This window comes from Cyanistes caeruleus, chromosome 16, assembly GCF_971803275.1.
Source record: "Cyanistes caeruleus chromosome 16, bCyaCae1.hap1.1, whole genome shotgun sequence".
Taxonomy (NCBI): domain Eukaryota; kingdom Metazoa; phylum Chordata; class Aves; order Passeriformes; family Paridae; genus Cyanistes; species Cyanistes caeruleus.
This window is the reverse complement of record NC_141716.1, coordinates 7,267,090-7,286,801: the sequence shown is the minus strand read 5'-3', so window position 1 is coordinate 7,286,801 and position 19,712 is coordinate 7,267,090. Positions and strand designations below refer to the sequence as shown.

The following is a 19,712-nucleotide window of genomic DNA, read 5'->3' as shown; positions in this document are numbered from 1 at the left end:
CTGCAGAGCTGGGGAATGTGGGATTGCACCGTGGCCAAGGCCAGCATCCCAGACCCCCTCCGGCAGCAACTCGTGGGAATGGGGAAAACAGGGACGCAGGAGCAATGCCGGGGGTTTAATCCGTTTATTTGTCATGAAGCGATCGGAGGAGCTGCTCTGGCAGCTTTGTGCCGGCTCCGGGGCTGGCTCGCTGCTGACACCCAGCGCTCCCGTCCTGAAGGGTCCGTGCGGCCCCCGCCGCCTCCACACCCGCAGGGCAGGGACCGGCAGATCGGACCCCGGCAAACTCCAAAGGCAGAGCTGCCTGCGGCTGGGCAGCGAACGAAGCACACACATGGTGTACACACCGATAGGGCCCTCTGTGCCTGTGGACACAGCCCGGCAGGGACAGACAGACTGGCCCGCCCGGGCTCAGCACCCCGCCGGGATGGCTGGGAGGGGATTGCAGAGCTGCCTCCAACACATCCCAGCTTGGGGACGCAGGAGGCAGCAGCATCCCCTGCCTGGGCTGGCACTCGCACTGTGCACGTCCCTGTCCTAGACTGAACACAGATGCAATCACCCCAAATTCCTGTGCCCACATCCAGCTGGGAGAGAAGCTTTCTGAACCTCTCTGGGAGCCCGAGGACGGCAGGATTTGGCCCATGAGAGTGCTGAGTGCTGGGCTGGCGTGGTCCCAAGAAGGGTTTCCAGTCTGGAGGTCCAGCTACCCTCCGAGTCCCAGGAGAGCAGGACCTGGCCCTTGGTTGTGCTGCTGGGAATGTTGAGCACCAGGCTGGGCTGCAGTGAGCAGTGGCACGGTCCCCAGTGGGGTCCCAGCCCCAGGAGTCCTGCTGCTTCCCGTGCCTGTGGCTGGGGATGGGGGACACTATCCGGCACCTGGAGCAGCTCAGTGGGGCACTGTGCCCCCAGAACTCCCATAAAATCAGGACCTTGTGGAGCCAGGGCATCTCCCAGCCCTGGGAAACACTATCTGGGCAGGCATCAGCTTCATTAGCAGGGTCCAACCCCGGTCTAACCCCGTCCCACACGTCTGCAGGAAGGGAAGGGATGGAGCAGCTAGGGGAGAGGGAAGACCAGAGGAATAAAGGAGCCACCCCCTCCCCAAGCCCTAGGGCTTTGCTTTGGACATTGCAAATTAGATTTTCTGAAAAGGAAATGTTTTACAGGCCATAAATTGTCTCGAAAGAAAAGGGGGATGAGGGGGCAGAGAAAATTGTGCAATTTTTTTTTTTCTTTTTCTTTTCTTTTTCTTTTTTTTCTGGTTTTTTTTTTGTTTGTTTTTTGTTTTTTTGGTTTTTTTGGTGTATAGAAAATCAAGGGTGATGTGGCTGGAGCACTGTGGCAGAAGCTGGCTGGGAGCTCCTGCCATGGTGCCCCAGCTCCCATGCTGGAGCATGCTAGGTGCCCATGTGCCTTTCTGTCTTCGGCTTCTTCTGTCGCTTTTTGCCTTTATTTTTGGGTTCAGTTTTCTCTGCAACAGAAAAAGGAGGAGAAAAGGAGAGCTCACTTATTGGCCAGGCAATATGATCTGACCTGAGCCCCATCCATGGGATGCTGATCCCATATCCTCTCTCAGGCTGTTAGTGCTCCACCCAGTTTCTGATTTTGGGGATCCCAGAGCCCTCTCCCGGTCATGAAACGGCAGTGTGGGTCTGTGGGGGTCTGGGTGTGCTGATGGCATGGGCAGAGGGACACTGGAGTGTTGTCCCCACATCTTCCATGGCTGGACTCTCAGTCCTGGTACCCCAAAATCCCTAGGAATGGGATGGGGCAGCTCAACCCAAGCAGAAGCTGCCTGGAGAAACCCCAGCTTCTCTCTGAGCAAGGGCTGTGGGTGTTGGAGAGGGACAGCGGCTGCACCAACACCCCAAAGCCATGGCACAGCTGTGCTCAGCTCTGCCATAATGCGGGAACCTGCCCACCACCGTGGGACCCAGACAGCCCCTGGGAGGATTTGGGCATGGTGGGAAGCAAGGTGGCTTTGGAGTGCATCCTTGCATAGATGCTAATTCTCTCTCCTTGTGGATGTCCTCCACCTGTGGATTGTCCCCATCCCCATGGCACAACCAGCTGGTGCTGGTGGAGCCTGGATGCATCCCAGGACAACCCACTGCCAGCTTTCCAGGGTCAGGCTGTTGGGACCCAAATATTTGCTCAGAGAAGCTGCCACACACTTCCAGCTGGCTGAAGTGTTGGTGCTGAGACGCCAAAGAAACAGGGATTCAGGATAAACCCTGCTGTGCCATGGGCTCCAGTGGGAGGGGGAGTCCATGCTACAGATCAGAATGGTTGCCCCAAAAAATGGGCAGCTTTGTCAGTCCTTGCCCCCCTACGCCCACTCCAATCAGAGGCACATGGTGGGGGCTCGGTGGTGTGAGGGGCACAAGGGACCATGACTGTCCCTGGTGCTGCGTGTGCCAGCACTGTTGTCCCCAGTCCCTTCTGAGGGCTCCAGTTCTTGTCCTGCCTGGCTCTGAAACCCTGTTTCTCGGCTCTGATCTCCAGACAGTTGCCACCCACAAAGGAGAGGGCACGGCACGCACGCCAAGCGTCTGGAGAGCGGGACAGACACCCAAGGCAGATTTACAGCAGCACGAGGGGTTTGTGCCATGGCCAAGCGCGGCAGCTTTTCCCTTCCAGCCGCCTGGATGGCTCAGAAGTGGTGGCACAAATCTCTCATCACACGGTCGGGTTCGGCCGCCTGCCCTGGCTCGCCTGGGCTGGGGGTGTCTCAGATGCATCAAGTGAACTCCTCGTCCTCCTCCAGCATCTGGATCCCATAACCCAGCACTTGGCCAGGCGGGCAGGAGCCTGGGAGCGAGGGCAGACACACACTCTGCCGTGGCAGGGACTCTGAACAGCCTGCCCAGGAGCGGGAGGCATGGAGGGGCTCTCTCCTGAGGGGGCTGCTTGGGGGGCATTCATGGGATTCCTTCTGCTGGACAGGGAACAGGCCTGTCTCTGAAGCTGATCCCGGAAAGCAGCCTCAAGAGCAGAGTCCTGCCAGTCCCTGAGCCCATCACTGGAGCCCCAGGGCTTCCAATTTGCAGGAGCACAGGCAGAGGCAGGAGGCCAAACACTTTTCTGGGGTGTCTTCCCAGTAACTTCACAAGATGAGGTGCCCCTGAAACACTGGCACAGCAGTCCCTGCCAGTGGGACCCGCTGTGTGCCAGGCAGGGCAGGGCATGGGCACGGTGCTCCAGGACACAGTGCTCCCTGTGCACTAGTGAGGGAGCCTGTCCTCCCACACTAAATTTCTTGCATCAAACTGTCACCAGCTCTGTGGGTCTGGAGCTGGCACACACCAGCAGGGAGGGGAACATCCTCAAAATCGATGCCACCTGGCATCCCAAAGACGTGAGTTGGGACATGGGTGGGGAAGGGAATCAGCTCCTCTGCACTGTCAGCAGGAAAATATTACTTATGATTGATGGTGCTGGGATGAAACCTCTCTCCTGCTCCGTGGCCCTCGCCCAGCACGCACGTCCTCTGCTGTTGCCCCCCTTCCTCATCCTTTTTCTCTCCACCCTCACAGTCCTGTCCTCCCTGATCCCTGCCACGCTGGCGGTGCCGGCCAGTTCATCCCACGGCAGAGGGATCCCGCAGCTCCGAACCGCAACCCTCGGTGGCTCAGATCTGCTGCCAGGCACTTCAGATCGGTATCTCATGCATCCCCCTTTCTGCCAGTTATTAAGTGGAGATTTATTAGGGTAGCTTCAGTCCAGATGCCTGAATCCAAAAATGACATCAGCCGTGTCCTGGTTCCCATCGCCAGCCCTGCACCCGTGCACGCACCGCCTGGACAGACCCTGCAGCGGCTCTGGTGTGTGAAAGGTGGGGAGATCCATGAGCCAGGGAGCCCCCAGGCTGGGAATGAGGTGGGGGGAAGTGTAGGAGCATGAGTGAACATCTGGTCAGATGAGCCATGGAGTGGGACTGTGCCCTGGGGTGTCTTCCAAAACTTTGGTCATCAGAAATCCCCTGGGTGATGCCTTCCTGCTCCACGAGCATTGCAGCTTTTGGGGAGCTCAGAGGTTTTTGCAGGAACTTCCCTTGTGTGTCTCAACCCTCCTCACCCACAGCTGCAGTACAGAAAGCGTCCCTTCACGTCGAGGCAGGATGGGAGCTGGAGCTCGGCAGCCTCATCCCACCACGGCGGTTCGTGCCAGTGCCCAGCCCAGTCCAGCCCAGCATGGAAGGGGACACTGGCTCGTCCCAGGCAGTCTCGGGGACTGCCAGGTGGGAGCAGCCAGCCCTAGGACTGCTCAGCACATGTGCCTGAGATGACGGCTTTACCCAGAATTTCAAAATGCTTGGGGGATGACAGCATGGCTCGCCCGCCGCTGCCAGACCCCCGCTGCCACCATCGCCCCGCAGCGCTCCTCGGGCTCGCTTTGGAGGGACGGGAAGCTGTCCCCAGCCCCGGCGGCGCGGTGCTCACCTCCCGGGCAGTGCTTCTTCATGCGGCACCTCCTGGTCTCCAGCAGCGTGGGGCAGGCAGTGCCCTCGTCCCGGGCAGCCTCCGGCACCTCCCGCACCCGCGTCTCCACGCCCCACTTGCAGCCGCAGGTCCGGCTCTCGTGGGTACAGGCGCTCCACTCGCTCCACGGCCCCGGCTCGCACGTCTCTGCAGGGACGGGGACACAAAGGATCGGTGACCCCTCGGCGCCAGGCACGTCCCCGGGGGCGGCGGGCACGGGGTGCGGGTGCTGCTTACCTTGGCACTCGCGGGTGCCGGGCTGTGCCGCAGTGCCGGGGGGACACTGCCGAAAGCACTGGCCCTTGTACAAGTAAAACTTGTCCTTGCACTTCATGCAGAAGTCTCTGCTGAAGCAGCTCTCGCAGCTGGGCGACCTGCACTCTGCCGGGAGGGAAGGGTCAGGGGACAGCCCGGGGCACCCCCGGCATCCACCGGGAACCCAAAACCTGCGGGCTCCAGGCTGAAGCTCTGGGCAAGGGGACGAAGCCCCCCCAGCCCGGCCGCAACCGGCTCCAGTGCCACCGGGGATGCTGTGGGAAATGGAGCCATCGCCCCTCCCGCAGCACTGGGACCCGCAGGGTGGCGAGGGGAGCAGGGGGACCCCCGGACGTACTTGTGCATCTGTTGACCTCCAGACCCCGCACACCGAAGTAGCCTGGGGGACAAGTGTGGACGCACATCCCGTACTGGCGGATGCCGTCCCTCCAGATGAGCAGGAAGAGCCGGTGGTGGCAGGTGATGCAGCCGTTGTCCTCAGAGCACAGGACGCAGCCCGTGCAGTTTTCCAGCAGGCCAGCGCTCGCTGCGGGGACAAATGGAGGAGAGGGACTATGGCATAGGTGCCGAGGTGGGTCCCAGCCCCGTGGCAGCCCCTCTCTGACATACCAGGGTCACAGCACTGTCCTGTCACCCTGCAAATGCCACCCCACCTCTCTCTGCTCCTCAATCCCCACCTCTGTCCATGCTGGCAGCAGAGGAACACATGGAGCCATCGCTCCCAGCTTGGTCACCACTGATGGCCTCCATCACTTCAAGATCCAGACTGAGGGTTTGCCCCACGCCCAGCACTGCCCATGGGTGACCGTCTGAGCCACATTCCAAGCCAGCCTTGCCCATCCCATGGGAAGTGGAACAACCACTGGGTCTGTGGGTAGAAATATGATCTGACCTGGATTAATCAGTTGATGCCTGTTAAGTATCAGAGGACAAAGGGCATTTTGGATGCACTCAAGAGGAGCTGAGAAAAGGATCTGTCTGTTTGCTCGAGAGCCTCTGCTGCCTCCCTGGGTGCCTGTGCTGTACTCCCAGCCTGTGGGAGGGTGATTAACCCGAGGTGGGTGACCTCTGTTCCCAGGGACAAGGACAGGGTGCCAACATCCACCAGCCCACAGAGACACCGCCAACTGCTCCTGCTCTCTGACCCCACACAAAAGCAGCTTGGAGGGATGCTCCAGGCACAGGGGCACTTTGGGAGCTGGGAAGCATCGAGCTCTGGGATTACACACACCCTGTGTCTTTTTGCAACCTCAGGCTGGCTGGGCATCATGAACGGGGCCGCTGAACTCCTGCATGCAGGAATCCAATGCCTTGACCGTACCCCTGTGTTGGGAACTGTTTGCTTGGCTCTGGCAAGGCAGCCTGAGTAGCAGTGACAGTGCCAGAAGCCCCAGTACGGCTTCTGGGCTCTACAGAACCATAGAATCACAGAATGGTTGGACACTTCAAGATCATCTCAAACCCCCTGCCACGGGCAGAGACACCTTCCATGGACAAGGTTGCTACAAGGCCGAGCCACCTGCTGGGTGCTGCCCAGCACAGACATAGACTCAGCTCTGGGATCAGTGGCTGGTCTTTCTGACCCCAGAAGCTGCATGAGAAGGGTCCCATGGCTGTGGGGTGGAGCAGAGGTGCTGGGGAAGCTGGGGGGATGCCGGCAGAGGATTCTGTCAGACAATGATGGTGGGTGATGCCCCGCAGCCCTGTGCGCTGGTCCCTGGCAGCCAAGCCATGGTGCTGTGGTGTCATGCAGTTGTCCCCAAGCTGGCTCATCCCAGTCCCTTCTCTGGGGCACACTGTCTGGGACAGCAGCACTGCCAGGAGCCTTCATTAGAGCTGCGTCTGCTGGGAGCGCTAACGAAGCACCTTGGATCCATTAAGTTGTTATGGTCTCTGTTAGATATTTACCAAATGCTGACAACATTTGTGTTCCTGGCTGCAGCTGGAGTAGCTTCCCTGGAGACCCATGGATTTACGAGCCTCTTTCCCTTCCCTAATTCTTTTTGATATTTAGGGGGTTTTTTGCTGCTCTCCTTCCATCTCCAGCCAGGGCGAAGAAGGTGGGGAGCCCTGGATGAGCTCTGGGGCCTCCTTCCTCTCACTGGCTTTGGAAACAATCCCATGTTACGGAGCTGGGAGAAGTGGGGTCATCCTCCTCCACTCCCCAGTGCTGCTGGCATGGAACACACGTCTCTGCCATGGGGAGTGACACTGGAAGCCACCACAGAGAGCAACAGAATGTGGCTCACTCTGACACTGTGGGCTTGGGGATTAGGGACAGGTGGTGGGCTCATCTCCTCCTGTCCAGTGGTGATGGCAGAGTGCAGGGCTGAGCTGGGATGGGCACTGGGCATGGGGCACAGTGGGTTCCTGAGTTGTGCTGGACATGGGTGTGACATCCCCCATCTCTGCCCACCCTAACCCAGTCCTTCTGGGAACCATGAGTCCCTGGCCCAGACCAGAGCTCCCAGTGGCAGGAGGGAGGCTGTGGAGTGCTGCAGCACCTTTCATGGCTCCTGGACTCTGTGCTGGCTTTTCTGTGCAGGTTATCCCAGACATATTGTATCCCATGTATGTAACATGTCTGGGGTGTGAAGCCATGGCCAGACCCCCAGGCTGCCAAGACCTGAGGCCTTTGGAGCATTGCAATCCCAACATCCAGCACTGGTAGCTGGAGCCCCTCTTGGTGCTTGGCTGTTTCCCATCCGGGGTGTTTTGGCCACCAGCCTGGCCACCCAACATCATCACACACCTACTGCCCCCACATGCCTTTAACATGGAACAACTTCAAGGGAAACTCTCTGGGCTCCAGCCCTGAGAGCCCTGGTCCTGGTCGGTCCTGCCCCTACCCTGGCACATGTTGGCCCCAAAACCAAGGCATTCCTGGCACAGAGCTGAGAACCAGCCCTGGACCCATTTTACACAGCCAGCTGGCACTGCCTGGCACTGCCCAGTGAAGGGACATGACCCAGTGCCCAATGGAGGGGACACGTGCCCCAGCACACCCTGCCCTTGCCCAGGCACTGAGCAGTGGCTCAGCTGGTGCCTCTTCCTGGGGAAAGGATGGGGCAGGGGACAAGCAGTGCCTGCAGTGGCTCTGAGCATCCTTCCAGGACCTTTCACTCCTAAGGCACTTAGTGTCTTATGCAGAGAAAGGAAATACTGGAAAATCAGCCCATTTTGTGCTATCCCCACTGTGTCTGGCTCTGCTGGGGTTTGCAGCGCTGGTCCCAGTCCCAGCCAGTGTCCCTTGTCTCCTGCCAGCCCCAAGGCAGGGCTGGCACTGGGCAGGCAGCGCTATGGGGCTGCGCTCTGCATCTTCCCACACTGCCAAGCCAGCCCCGTGCCACACACCCAGAGGGGAACGCAGATGGTCCCCAAAGGGGCTCAGGGGTAGGGGTTGGGGGTCCCGACACCTCCAGCCCTGGCTCACAACTCCTCCCTGCTTGGTGCAGGCAGGACAGGCAGCCTGGTGTCCCAAAGCCACCCCACAGGACCCGAGCGGGACAAGCCCTCTGAGCACACTGTACCTTGCTTCTTCCACCGGTTCTGCGTGAGCATTTCCATGGAGCTGATGAATAACAGCAACATGAATATTATCCACTGCATCTGGGCAGGAGTGATGTCGGACAGGGAAGAAATCAAATCATCCAAGCGGCTGGAAGGCTCGGCTCCTGCCAGAGCCGGTGAGAGGTGGTGGGAGGGCGACGAGCGGCTCCGGGCTCACACCATCCCAACCCGAGCTTCGGACACCCAGCCACGCTTCAGGGCAGCTTGAGCCGGCGACAGTGGGGCAGGCTGGGGCTGTCAGGCCCGGGGAGTGCTCATGGTAGCGGGGAAGTGCCTGGCTGCTCCAGGGAGCACTGCCTTTATAGTCAGTGTCAGCCCCCTCTCCTCACCCTCCCTTTCAAAATAATAATAATCCTAAAAAAAAAAAATAAAAAAAATCCCCCAGCAGCAACAAAGCGACTGGCAAACGCCCTGGCTGGATCCCCCCGGAGCACTCCAGCCACCACCTCGGCTGGGAACCGTCCCGCCGTCCCGCCGCGGTCCGACTGTCCCGCTGCCATCCCAGCGCCGGGGTCACAGCGAAGCCCCCCGCAATTTTGGGGGGGTGGAGCCAGGAGGGTGACGCTGCCTGGGCCGGCCCCCCCGGCTCAGCCCCCCCGGCTCAGCCCCCCGCTCCTGTACCCCGCAGGGCTGGGGGAGCCAGTGACAGCCCCCGGGCAGGGCTGAGCCCCCCGGGCAGGGCTGAGCCCCCCGGGCAGGGCTGAGCCCCCCGCTCGCCGGGAGCCGTGGTGGGTCTCGGCAGCTCCGGCGGCGGCTGTGGGTCTGCCCCGGCTGTCCCCAGTATTGCAGCTGACTCTGATTTTCCGAGCGCTTCTTAACTCACCTCCCTCCGAGCTGCGGGAGCGAAGCTGAGCCGAGACGAGCTGTGCCAAGCTATTCCAAGCCAAGACGAGCTCACTGAGCTGTTCCGGGCTCCCATGCGGCTGTCCACACCCCTTGTCCCACGCTGTGCTCCCCAAAACCCACCCTAGGGGCTGTGCTTGAAGCGGGATGCGGGACAGGAGGGGAACACCTCACTCGCCGGGTACCCGAGGTGACCTATAGGTGCAGGTCCCCATCCTGGCTGCCCCATGTGCTCGTCCCGTCGTGCCAACCCTGTGCCGGCAGCCGTGCCCTGGAACAGCCTGGTGACATCCCAGCCAGGGGTCCAAGGCCGCTGGCCACCAGTGACAGCCCCCAGTGACAGCGCATTCCCTCCTGTCATCACCACGTGCAAAGCAGCACATGGTGCCCCTCTCCTCCCCCCAGAGGGGGCACAGAGAGATTTTTCGGGCCACACAGGACCCCTCCGAGCTCCCTGGGGCAGGTCATCATCCACCCTCTCGTCCCACATGCCAGTGAGCTGCAGGGCTCCTTTCCACCCGGGGTGCTCTGGGTCTGCATTACCTGGGAGGGACGAACGGGCTGGGGACCGCTGAGGACCAGCAAACTCATTGCTCCAGAGTGGACCACCCAGGGGGCTGCAGTGGATGTGTCCATCAGTGTCCTGGGGTGTCCAGCCGTGCCCAGGGACAGTACATTCGGGTTAATATTCTCTCTACCCCTCGAATTTCTCCCTCCTGTTTCCCTTCTCTGCCCCCAGCCCCCCTGAGCCTCTCTCCCCACTCCTTCCATCCAGCACTGCTGCATTTCATTCCTGAAGGGTTAATGATCAGACAACAAAGGAGCCATTTCAGACCCCTTTGGCCTCACTGTAGGAAACCAGGAGTAATAACTGAGGGAACCAGGAGTAATAATGGTTGGGATCACTTTAGGTTTTTTTTCTAATTATGAAATAAATTGAAAAATTACACATAAAATGCATAAATTGCAGCATCTGGCTCAGCCTAAATTTCCATAGACAACCCAACCTGCAGCATGGCATTACCATCAGGAGTTTGCAAAGGCTGGGGGGCCCATGTGGACATGGTGATGCTGCTGCCATCCCAAGACAGGAAAATAGGGCTAGGGAAATGGTGTTGGGCATATCAGAGTATCTCCAAATCCTGGCTGCAGGCAGCTGCACTGGTGTGGATGCCAAAGGGCAAGGAGCTTCCAGAAGTCCTGTTGGGTGCCAGCCCAGCTGCCCTGGAGCTGGGAGGGAATTTCCTTGTCCAGACCTGGAAGGCAAACACTGGGCAAGGGCCAGGGAAGCACCTCATTCCCGGTCACGCTCTCTGGCTGCCGGCATGGGTGAGCGGATGTCGGCGCAAGCCTCGCCAGGGTGACCCGTCACAGGAAGAAGCGCTAATTAGACAGCTCTCGTTAGTGCAGGATGCTGAGGGCACCACTGCTCAGCTCATCCCCAGCTGTTTAGGATCACAAGGGATTTGCCAAGGGTGGTACAGCCGCTGTCCCCATGCCCCTGCTGCCGTGTGCCAGGAATCCCTGAGAGAGCAGAGAAATCCACACGTTTCCCTTAACTTGTGACAAATCCAACTGTCGGTGGGAGCAGAGGCGGTGTCTGCTGTTTAACTGGGCACCTGGCAGCCCTCTCTTGTGCTGGGAGGGGTTTGGGGGGCTGTGGGGAGAGGGAAGCCCAGCCGATGATGCCAGGTCAGCGGTGACTCAGGGATGGTGTCGGGGAGAAGTGAGGCTGGCGGCTCCCGGCTCCTCACGCAGCTCCGCTCCACGCCAGCACAGAGGGAATGAAATGTTCCTCCTCCGTCTTCCAAAGCAGAAAGGAGAAAGTGTCCAGAAAGATAATTTGGAAAGTTTGTTTGACACTTGAGCACACTTTCATCTTTGGAAAAATCTTGGTGACCTTCCAAAGCTGCACCGCCTGCTTCCCGGCACGGCTGGCGCCCCAGGGCACACGCCCGTGGCACCATCCCAATGGCTGCTTTTGGGATGCTCAGGGCTCTGGAGGGGACAGTGCGGTCCCGCCGGGCCCACAGGTCACCAGGGATGCTGTCACAGAGGTGGTGGCACAGGGATGCAGGTGCTGGGATGCAGGTGCAGGGATGCAGCTGCTGGGATGCTTCTAGCAAAGGTAGTAATGTGAAAATTAAATGTCTGGAGCTGGCTAGCAGCAGGAGGAGACAGGAAGGGGCAGGGGGATGGAGAGAGCCCCTGAATGAGGGCAGGGTGTCTCCACAGGTGTCATGAGCTCCCAGCAGCCGCGAGGGCTGGGAGGGGTCTTCCCCAGTGCATCCCAGGCGATGAATGTGGGTTTCATCAGGGGAGGGTTTGAGCTGATGGTAGTGGATAAGGAAGAAAAATACTTGGCATTCCTCTCCCATCATAACAAGCCCAGATGCTTGGACGGTGGCAGCCCACTTCCCACAGGAATGGAAAGTCACAGCTGCTCTCGCGCCAGTTCGGCAGAGGCCCTTTCCCTGCTCTTATGAAATGCCAGCTCCATCTCACACTGCACCGCAGCCCCTGCTGGCATCCCGTGACACGGCTCCCTCCGTCAGCCGGGTCCCTGGTGGTGGCACTGCCCGTGACCCCGCTCCAGGAGAGGCAGAGCTCGGAGCAGGGAAATGTGCTGGGAAAGGCCAAGTAACACATTTAATGCTGGCGTGGCTGGTGCTCCGTCCCACATGCCAACATGTTGGGAATACCTGGACTAGCACAGCCCTGCAAGGGAGGAGTTCTCTGGAGAGGCTGATGCTGTGGGAAGAAATTAATGGGAAGCAGCTCCTGTCTGGTCAAAGCTGGTGGGAGCAACGCCAGTCCTGGCAGCCCAACTGATCACCTCCCAGGCCAGCACAGAGACAGTGAGGTCCCTCAGTGCTGGGGTGCCATCAGCTCTCCCAGATGAGAAGGAAGGCGTGAAGGTGGCTGATTTTAGTGCTGACATTGCCAAGTGCAGCCTGCAGCATGCTCATGGCACATCTGCTCTCCCCTCCTCCTCCTCTTCCTCCTTTTCCTTCTCCTTTTCCTTCTTCTCCTCCTCGTCATGCCACACTCCAGCCATTCCTGGGTTTGTGCCACCCGCCATTCCTGCTATTCTCAGGGAATGTGGCATCCCAAGAGGCTTAAGATTTGCCATAAATCAAATCCTTCATCCCAGAGCGAGCTCTGGAGCTCCATCTCTCTTCTTGGCTCCTCTGGCTTGCTCCAGCCCTGGACGCCAGCGTGGCTGCACAGCCTTCAAGTGCTCCAGCTGCCAAAACAGGAGCAAAGCCCAAAGAGGGACTTGGCATCAAGTGGTGCTGAAGGCCGAGGGGCAGCAAGAGCAGGACAGGGAGCCGGGAGGAAAGGGAAGATGAGCAGTGAGATGGGAGGGAAGGCTTGGTGTCGAAACTGAATTCCTGGTCCATGTCAGCAGAGCAGATTTCCAGTGTTTATTTTATCTCTTTAGTTGAGCCCCTTTGAGGCAGAATATATTAAATGGCCTGACTTTATATAATGGAAATAATTGAAACAATACTCCTGCTTCCAGCCGCAACGTGCCGTGATTTCAGCCAAGAGTGGCCAGCCTCCTCGAGGTGGTGGGGACAGCCGCTGCCGCCGCTGGCGCTTGTTCGCTGGTTATTGTTGACACATGTCAGCGTCGCCTTCCAATTTCCGTACAGCTGTCAGAGCGGGGAGAACACCCGGCGGCTGGCGCGGGGTGGGCTCAGCACCGGCCAGCACCGACGGGCGCTGGGAAGAACGGCATCCCCACACTGGGCTCCTCCGCTCTGCAGGTGGTTATGGCTGAGCTGGGATGTCCCAAGGGGAGGTGGTGTTGGGGCCACGCTCTCAGGTAGCCAGGAGATGAGGATGGTGGAATGTGGAGAACCTCAGGAGGATGGAGGAGGCACTTGCTTGCTGCATGAACCGTTGAACCGTGACCGCAGTATTCACTGGAGAAGGTGAAAGGAGGAGATGAACGTGTAGGCTGGGGGTTGTTGAAGGTTTTATCCAACTCTGCCCCAGCAGTGGGTGACATTGGGGCAGGGAAAGGTCCCCAGCCCCAGTATCCCTGTGAGAAAGCACTTGCACCAAGCACCGTCCTTGAAGCCAATGTCAATCTCCATCCCACACGAGCCACTGAAACTCTGTCACTGAAAATCTGTCATCTCTCCTTGAGCGGAGCTGAAAGGGTGAAATGAGTGAACACGGTGGCGAGGAGTCACCAACACTGAGCCAGGCCATAAACCAATTCCCATTTGTGGGCACCACAGGGTTCCTGGGAAGAGCTGGCAGGAAGTGATAGTGAGAGCAACAGCAGGCAAAGTCTTCGAGGAACTGAGACGTGGTGTGAAAAGTACCCCAGAATCTCCTCCTGCCATCGCAGCCACTTCCCCGGCTGTGCACAGTGGGCACTCAGGGAAGGGCTCTCCAAGGAAAGGCAGGAGATGGGACTTGTAGCGCAGGATGGGGAGCTTGGGGTTTGGGGCAGCTGGATTGCAGATTCCTTTGCTGTAGGGAGCTGGAATTCCCCAGATGAATCGGGTGCCTCTACTGTGCCCAACAGGACCCCTCAGCCTGGGCTCAACCTGCTCTGCCAGCAAAGCCAAAGCATCAGTGACCATGGAGCATCCTCCTCTGTGCCAGATGTAACTGTCAGCTGCCTCTGCCTTCCCTGCAATGAAAATCATGTGTTTGTTACTGGAAGGGAGCAAGGCAGTGGTATTTTAGTATCTGGCCCTCTTCTATTCTCCTAAGAACCATATATGCCAAATTCCAATAGATTTTTTTTTTTTTTTATAATATTTGTACTATTTAAGGAAACTATTTAGAAAGACAGATGGAAGCATCAGTCAGATGGATGTTCCTGGCTCCACGTGAGACAGCACTCAGAAGTCCCATTCTTTTTCAAATAATTTTAATGTGACTACATGGTTCCCTCTTGCACATCATTCCCCAGGAGGGTAAATCCTCTGACTCTGGTGGATGACTCTCACCAGCTGGAATTCAGCAGAAGACAAAGGCTTTGGGCAGGCTGCTGGTTGGGGTTGGGGAAATTCCCCCCCTGCCCCGCAGCCACAGAGCCCAGGGAGGGCTGTGGAAGCAGCCACTGCAGTCATGGCTCCTGTGCTCACAGCCAGCCCTGCCCAGGCCCTGCTGCAGCTGCAGCTCCCAGTGCTCCCAGGCAGGGGATGTGGTGAGAGGCTGAGGTGACCCTGGGCAGTGGAAGGCAAGCAAGGTGCCCATCTGTGTGCCCTCAGGGAAGGAAAACATGGGATGTGTGGCTGCACCTGCACCTCAGCTTGTGCCAGGGCTGAGAGCCTGATGTTGGTGCTGGCATCATTCAGCTGGGACTTGGCCACCGAAGGCTGTGATGGTGTCTCTGTCTCAAAGTTTACTTTTAAGCCATTTTCCTGATAATCCATCCTCAGTGTCTCAGCTCTGGGAACTGCCCTGCAACCTCTGCTGCAGCTAAACTTGGACTTTTGCAGCATCCCCACCCTCATGGACCCCTCTTGGCAGCAGGATGTGATCATTCCGTGACAAAAGCCAGCAACTCTTCAGCTCCTGCCTGCCCTGGCCAAAGCTGCAGGGATGTGCTCATGCTTTGGACACCAAGCCAGGAGGAAACAGCGTGTCTAGGAGCTCGTCCTTTGATGGACCCTGCTGTGCTGGCACAGGGTTGGGAAACACCCGATTTAAGTTCGTGGTCCACAGGAACTGGAATTTGGGTCTCCCACAGGGACATGGGTGCCTCCTCACCCTCCCAGCCTCAGGATTCATCCTCAGTCCTGCTGACATCCCAACTCCTGGCTCTGTCCCTGGTCTCTAGGGCACTGCCTCACATCCCTCCCCTCCAGAAAAATCCAGGGACGTGGCACAGCAGGGCCAGCCTGGACTATGGTCACCAGCCCCGCTGTGGCTGCCAGCACCCCAGGGCCAGCGGCCGTGTGCCACGGTGACTTATAAAGGCTTTTTTAAGAATTAATAACAGGAGGAACACAAACTTTAATATTTCTGAAGTGAAAATGGAGTGATAATTGTATTTAGCCGACATTCAGGAAAATTATTACCACCTGGCAGCCCCATTTGTGGCTGACGTCAAAGAGCACCATAAACCACCGTTAGTTTGGAGAACACCAGGGGGAAAAAAAAGGAAAAGAGCACAAATTGTAACCTTAGTATTAAAAAATCCAGGGTCAGGAGTATCCTGGGATGCTGGACAGAGCAGGTCCTATGGGCCTGTTTGCCTTCAGGAGTTTGACTAACATTCAAGGGTGCCAGCAGATATGGTCCTCAGAGGTTGAAGGAAAAGACATGGAGAAAAATGTTCCCTTCGCCTTTTTATTTTTTTTAGTCTTTTATATCCTGTTTATGCCACTAACAAATTCAATTTTCAGGAGCTGGAATAAAGACAAAGCCTGAGCTGTTTAAAATGGGTTGTGGGCAGCTCCCGCTCGAAGCACACAGAGGAGGTTCATCACCCCAAAAAGCACTAAATCACAGGAGTGGGGAGGAAAGGGGCTTGGGGTGGGACACTGGAGCTGAAGCAGTGATGGAGAGGGTGCCAGTTGGGTGCCCTGAGCCTCATGCCCACTTCTGAGCATCCGTGCTGCTGCAGTTGGAGGAGGGATACAGGGGCATGGTCTCCAACTGGTCCCCAGTGCCATGGCCGGGCGCAAAGCCGTGGCAGCAGGCTCTGGCTCATGGAAAGAATTCTTCACTTGGGAATTTGAGAAAAAAAAAGATTAAATGAAGTAAAAAATGCACGCCGCACTATGAAAGTCGAAAAAGAACATTTCCAAATATCCCCAGCCTCCTCCGCACCCCGCACGCACTCCAGGCGCTCTCAGCTGCCACCTCTCCTTCCCATGGTATTTTGGGGGTTCATGGCTCCCCACCACAGGGAGAGCTCTGTCTCAGCTCTGAAGCAACCACAACATGGAGAGACATAATGACCTGGTGCATTCATCTCTTTCCATCCGTCCCCACTCTTCCCTGGCTGCCTGGGAGGCTCCCAACAGAACCAACCTGGCCATCCATTGCAGTATGGAAGTTCCAGCACCTTCCTGCAGGCAGAGGGTCCCTCCTGCTGAGGTCCCAGCCCTGGCCTAGGGGTGCTCTGGGGTGCAAAGGGTGATTCCAGTCCCAAGGGAAATGATGCTGCTCAGAGTTCCCTGGAGACAGGGAATAAACTTGCATCAGTTCTTTGTAGGAGGAGAGATATTCCTATGCTGGGCCATACCCAGGAACAGGGGTCCTGTGAGGATCACATTGGTGCTTCCCATGGATGGCAATTTCCAGGGTCCTGGCATAGCAGTGCTTTCCCACTGTGGGCCTGGAGAAGGGCTGCTTCCAGACATCAGAATTGAGGCAAAATCCCATCATACTGTGATGAAAGAGTGATGTGTGGCCTGGGCTCCCCAGGTGCAAAATGCCTCCTCCCTTAGGAAAAGGGGATAATTAAAGGATACTGATGTTTTGAGCTGTTTAACAATGCTGTTTTGTTAATTTGAGCCCTCCTGGAAGACCACACAACAATCCCTTTGCTCCCACACTCTCCCAGCCAGCCTGACAGAAGCAGGGCCAGCAATGGTTCCATCAGCCAAACCAGTTCTGGCTCCAGTGCTCCCAGTTCCAGTGGAGCCATGTGGATGTCTGTCTATCCCCACATGGGGATGGGCCCCAGCACTGCTGACAACAGCAGGGCTGGCAGCACCTGGGTTTGCAGCAGGTTTGGAGTGTCCCTGTCCTTGTCCATCCCAATGGCATCTCATTGAGCCTCAACCAAACAACTGGAGATCACTGAGACCACAAACAAACAGCACTTGATTAGATTATTTTTTGTTTAACTTTTTTTTTTTCCTGAAAAAACAAAGAGAAGAGGAGAATTTGTATTTCCTGTTCATGTGAAAGGAATTTGCCAGCATGTGGCGGGGAAAGCAATGCTGGTGGCCTGGAGAAGCCACCACCTCGTGACTCTAGGGGCAAAGAGGAGCCAGGATTTGGCTGGCAGGTAGGCTCCACACCCAGACACCTGCACAGGGGCACAGGCTGGAGCAGGGAGCCCTTGCCAAGGCTACAGCTCCCTAAACCTGGGTGCTGGGAAGAGGCAGGATGGCGTGGCCAGGCCAGGCCCAAGCCCCAGTGTTGCCAGGGTCAGAATGTCTCAGCAAAGCAGAGGCAGCTCCCAGCCAAGGCTTCAGGAAGAAATTTCAGAAAGTTCTTGGTGTGGCCTCTCTTTTCCTAGAACAGAGCAAAAGCTGGGATCTGCTCAGCAATTCCCCTCCATTGTTTTGCCAAGTTCCCTAGAGGGGTCAGAGGAGCAGAGTGAGGCTCATCTGAGAAGGACTCGGCAGCCTGGGGTTAGGGTGAGGGTCTGCATGGGCAGAGGGATGTGATGGGCAGAGGGACCATCAGGTTGGGACTTGCATCCCCACAACCCTGAATCTCTGCATCCCTTCATCTCTGGGTCCCTGCATCTCTGCCTCTCCCAAATCCCCACATTCCTGCATCCATCCATCCCTCTATCCCCATATCCCTGGATCCCTGGCTCACCACAGCCCTGGGAGGTTGTTCTGTTCTCAGCTTATTCAAACATCCTGTCGTTCTTCCCAGATGGTCAGTGCTGCTGGCACATCCTACTGCACTGGACAACTGCAGCCCTGGCATCTTGCTCTTGATCGAAGTTACGCATTCACTGAATTCTTCCGTTTCCATCTTAATAATGGATAAATCCTCTTGCATAATTATTTTCCACATCATCTCCCTCCCCTGGTGCTGAGAAGCATCAAGCACCCTGCATAGCTGTGGTAAGGGTTGGGCACCCTGGCACTGCAAAGGGGAGTCCTTGTCCCTGGTCCCTTGAGGCTGAGGATGCTGCTGGGTTTGAGTTTCCCAGTCCCTGGATGTGTTCAAGGCCAGGTAGAATGGGCTGGTGGAAGGTGTTCCTGCCCATGGCAAGAGAGTGGGACCTGGATGATTCTAGCATTCCCAAAGCTTCCAGCTCCCTCCTCAGTGCTGCTGAGGCCCCAGAAACCCTCTTAAAACACCGGGGGGTCTCAGACAGACCTTCACCAGACACCGGCACAGCCCCTGCACCCTCCTCTAAGCAGTCCTCAGGCAGGCTGCAAAGGAGAAATTATGTTGGAGGGAGGCAGGATGCAGCATGCCAGGGGTCCTGCGCCAGGCAGGGGCATGGACCAAGGTGCAAAAACCCCTGGGGGACTGGCAGCAGGATGCAATACCATCCCCATCCCTGGAATGGGCCCTCCTGCTGGTTCTGGGGACAAGGGCGGCTGCGGGCAAAGGGAGCAGCAGTGTCAGTGCACGGCCAGTTCCCAATTTGCACCAGCTTGGAACAATGACAATGACAATGGTGGAAATAAAGAGATGAAAAATGTGTCTGTGATTTGAAGAAGCTGGAAACACCCAGCAAAGGGGACAGAGGGCGGGAGAGTGGCTCCTAACTGGCCATCGCCCCGGCAGCGAAAGGGGTCCCTAATGCCTCCAAGCTGTGGAGCTGTTAATGGGGGACAGCCTGGATTTCCACAGTCACAGCTTGGGAATAATTCTTGTCAGGAATTTCTTGCTGGGAGTGGCCATGGGTTTTTATGTCTGCATTGAATGACTGTGAGGGGTTGGAAAGGCAGGCGGGGGCTCAGTGGAGCCCCACGGCCTTGTGCAAAGCATCCGTGTCCTGCTCCCGTATGGAGAGCAAAGGAAAGGGAAAGGCTGAGTGGTGGGAAAAACCACAGTCATCCAGGCCTCAGCAAATGGCAGGTCCCACTCCAGGACCCCTTTTGAGGCAGTGGTGACATCTCTCCCAGCCTGGTTTTCCATCCAGGATGAAGTGGGAGCAGGAGGGGGCATCTGTGCCAAACCATCCCCAGCGCCTGCCATGACAGAGGCAGCAGTGGCTGGTCCCAATGCCAGCCCACAGCTCATCCCCTTCTTGGGCTCTTCTTCTTTCCTCCCTGGAATTTTGCCCTCCTGTTTTTGTTTTTGTTTTGTGTTTTTGGGCTGGTTTTTCTTTTTTTTTTTTTTTTTTTTGTATTTTTTTTGTAACATAAATTTTTTCATAGCCTTTTAAACACTGTATAAATTTAATACAAAGGAAATTAAAAAACCCAGAGGAACTATTCTCAAAATAATTTCACAATCCACACATATCCCTCAGCAAATTGAATTTGTAGGAAATAAAGAACAAAATATGACAATAAAGGGCTTCTAAACAAATCCTAATGTGTCACATATGGAAGTGCAAATGCCAGCCTGTGTGCAGGCACTTGGCAGAGGTGGGTGGCATATGGGTCTGGGGGAGGCACAGTTCTGCCAGCCCCCAACACTGCTGGGAGTCCCTGCACTCCTGGGGGCAGCTTGAAGGAGCCAGGGGGGGTTTGCTGCCCCAAACTTCACACCATGAACCCTGGCTGGGCATGTCTTTCTTGTGTCCCAGGAGCCCCAGCTCTGGTGGCAATGCTGACAGCATGTCCTGCTTCATCAGCCTGGATCCTGACCAGTTTGTGGCAGTTAATGGGGAAAACTTCAAAGGATCTG

The 19,712-nt window shown here is 57.2% G+C and overlaps 1 protein-coding gene across 2 annotated transcripts; it reads right to left on the bottom strand.

Moving 5' to 3' along the window:
* Nucleotides 1-109: 109 nt before the first annotated feature.
* Nucleotides 110-9,413, bottom strand: RSPO4 (R-spondin 4). 2 transcript variants are annotated; one of them, XM_086853137.1, is made up of 6 exons: nt 9,154-9,413; nt 8,291-8,684; nt 5,098-5,286; nt 4,722-4,865; nt 4,446-4,631; nt 110-1,474 (listed from the first exon to the last, which is right to left on the bottom strand). In XM_086853137.1, exons 2-6 carry the CDS (start codon nt 8,367-8,369, stop codon nt 1,401-1,403), a joined length of 672 nt encoding a protein of 223 aa, XP_086709263.1. In that variant the 5' UTR covers nt 8,370-8,684; nt 9,154-9,413; the 3' UTR covers nt 110-1,400. The 2 variants fall into 2 exon arrangements, with proteins under 2 accessions (XP_086709263.1, XP_086709262.1); XM_086853136.1 differs by lacking the exon at nt 9,154-9,413 and having other exon boundaries at nt 8,291-8,850.
* Between the last annotated feature and the right edge of the window lie 10,299 nt (nt 9,414-19,712).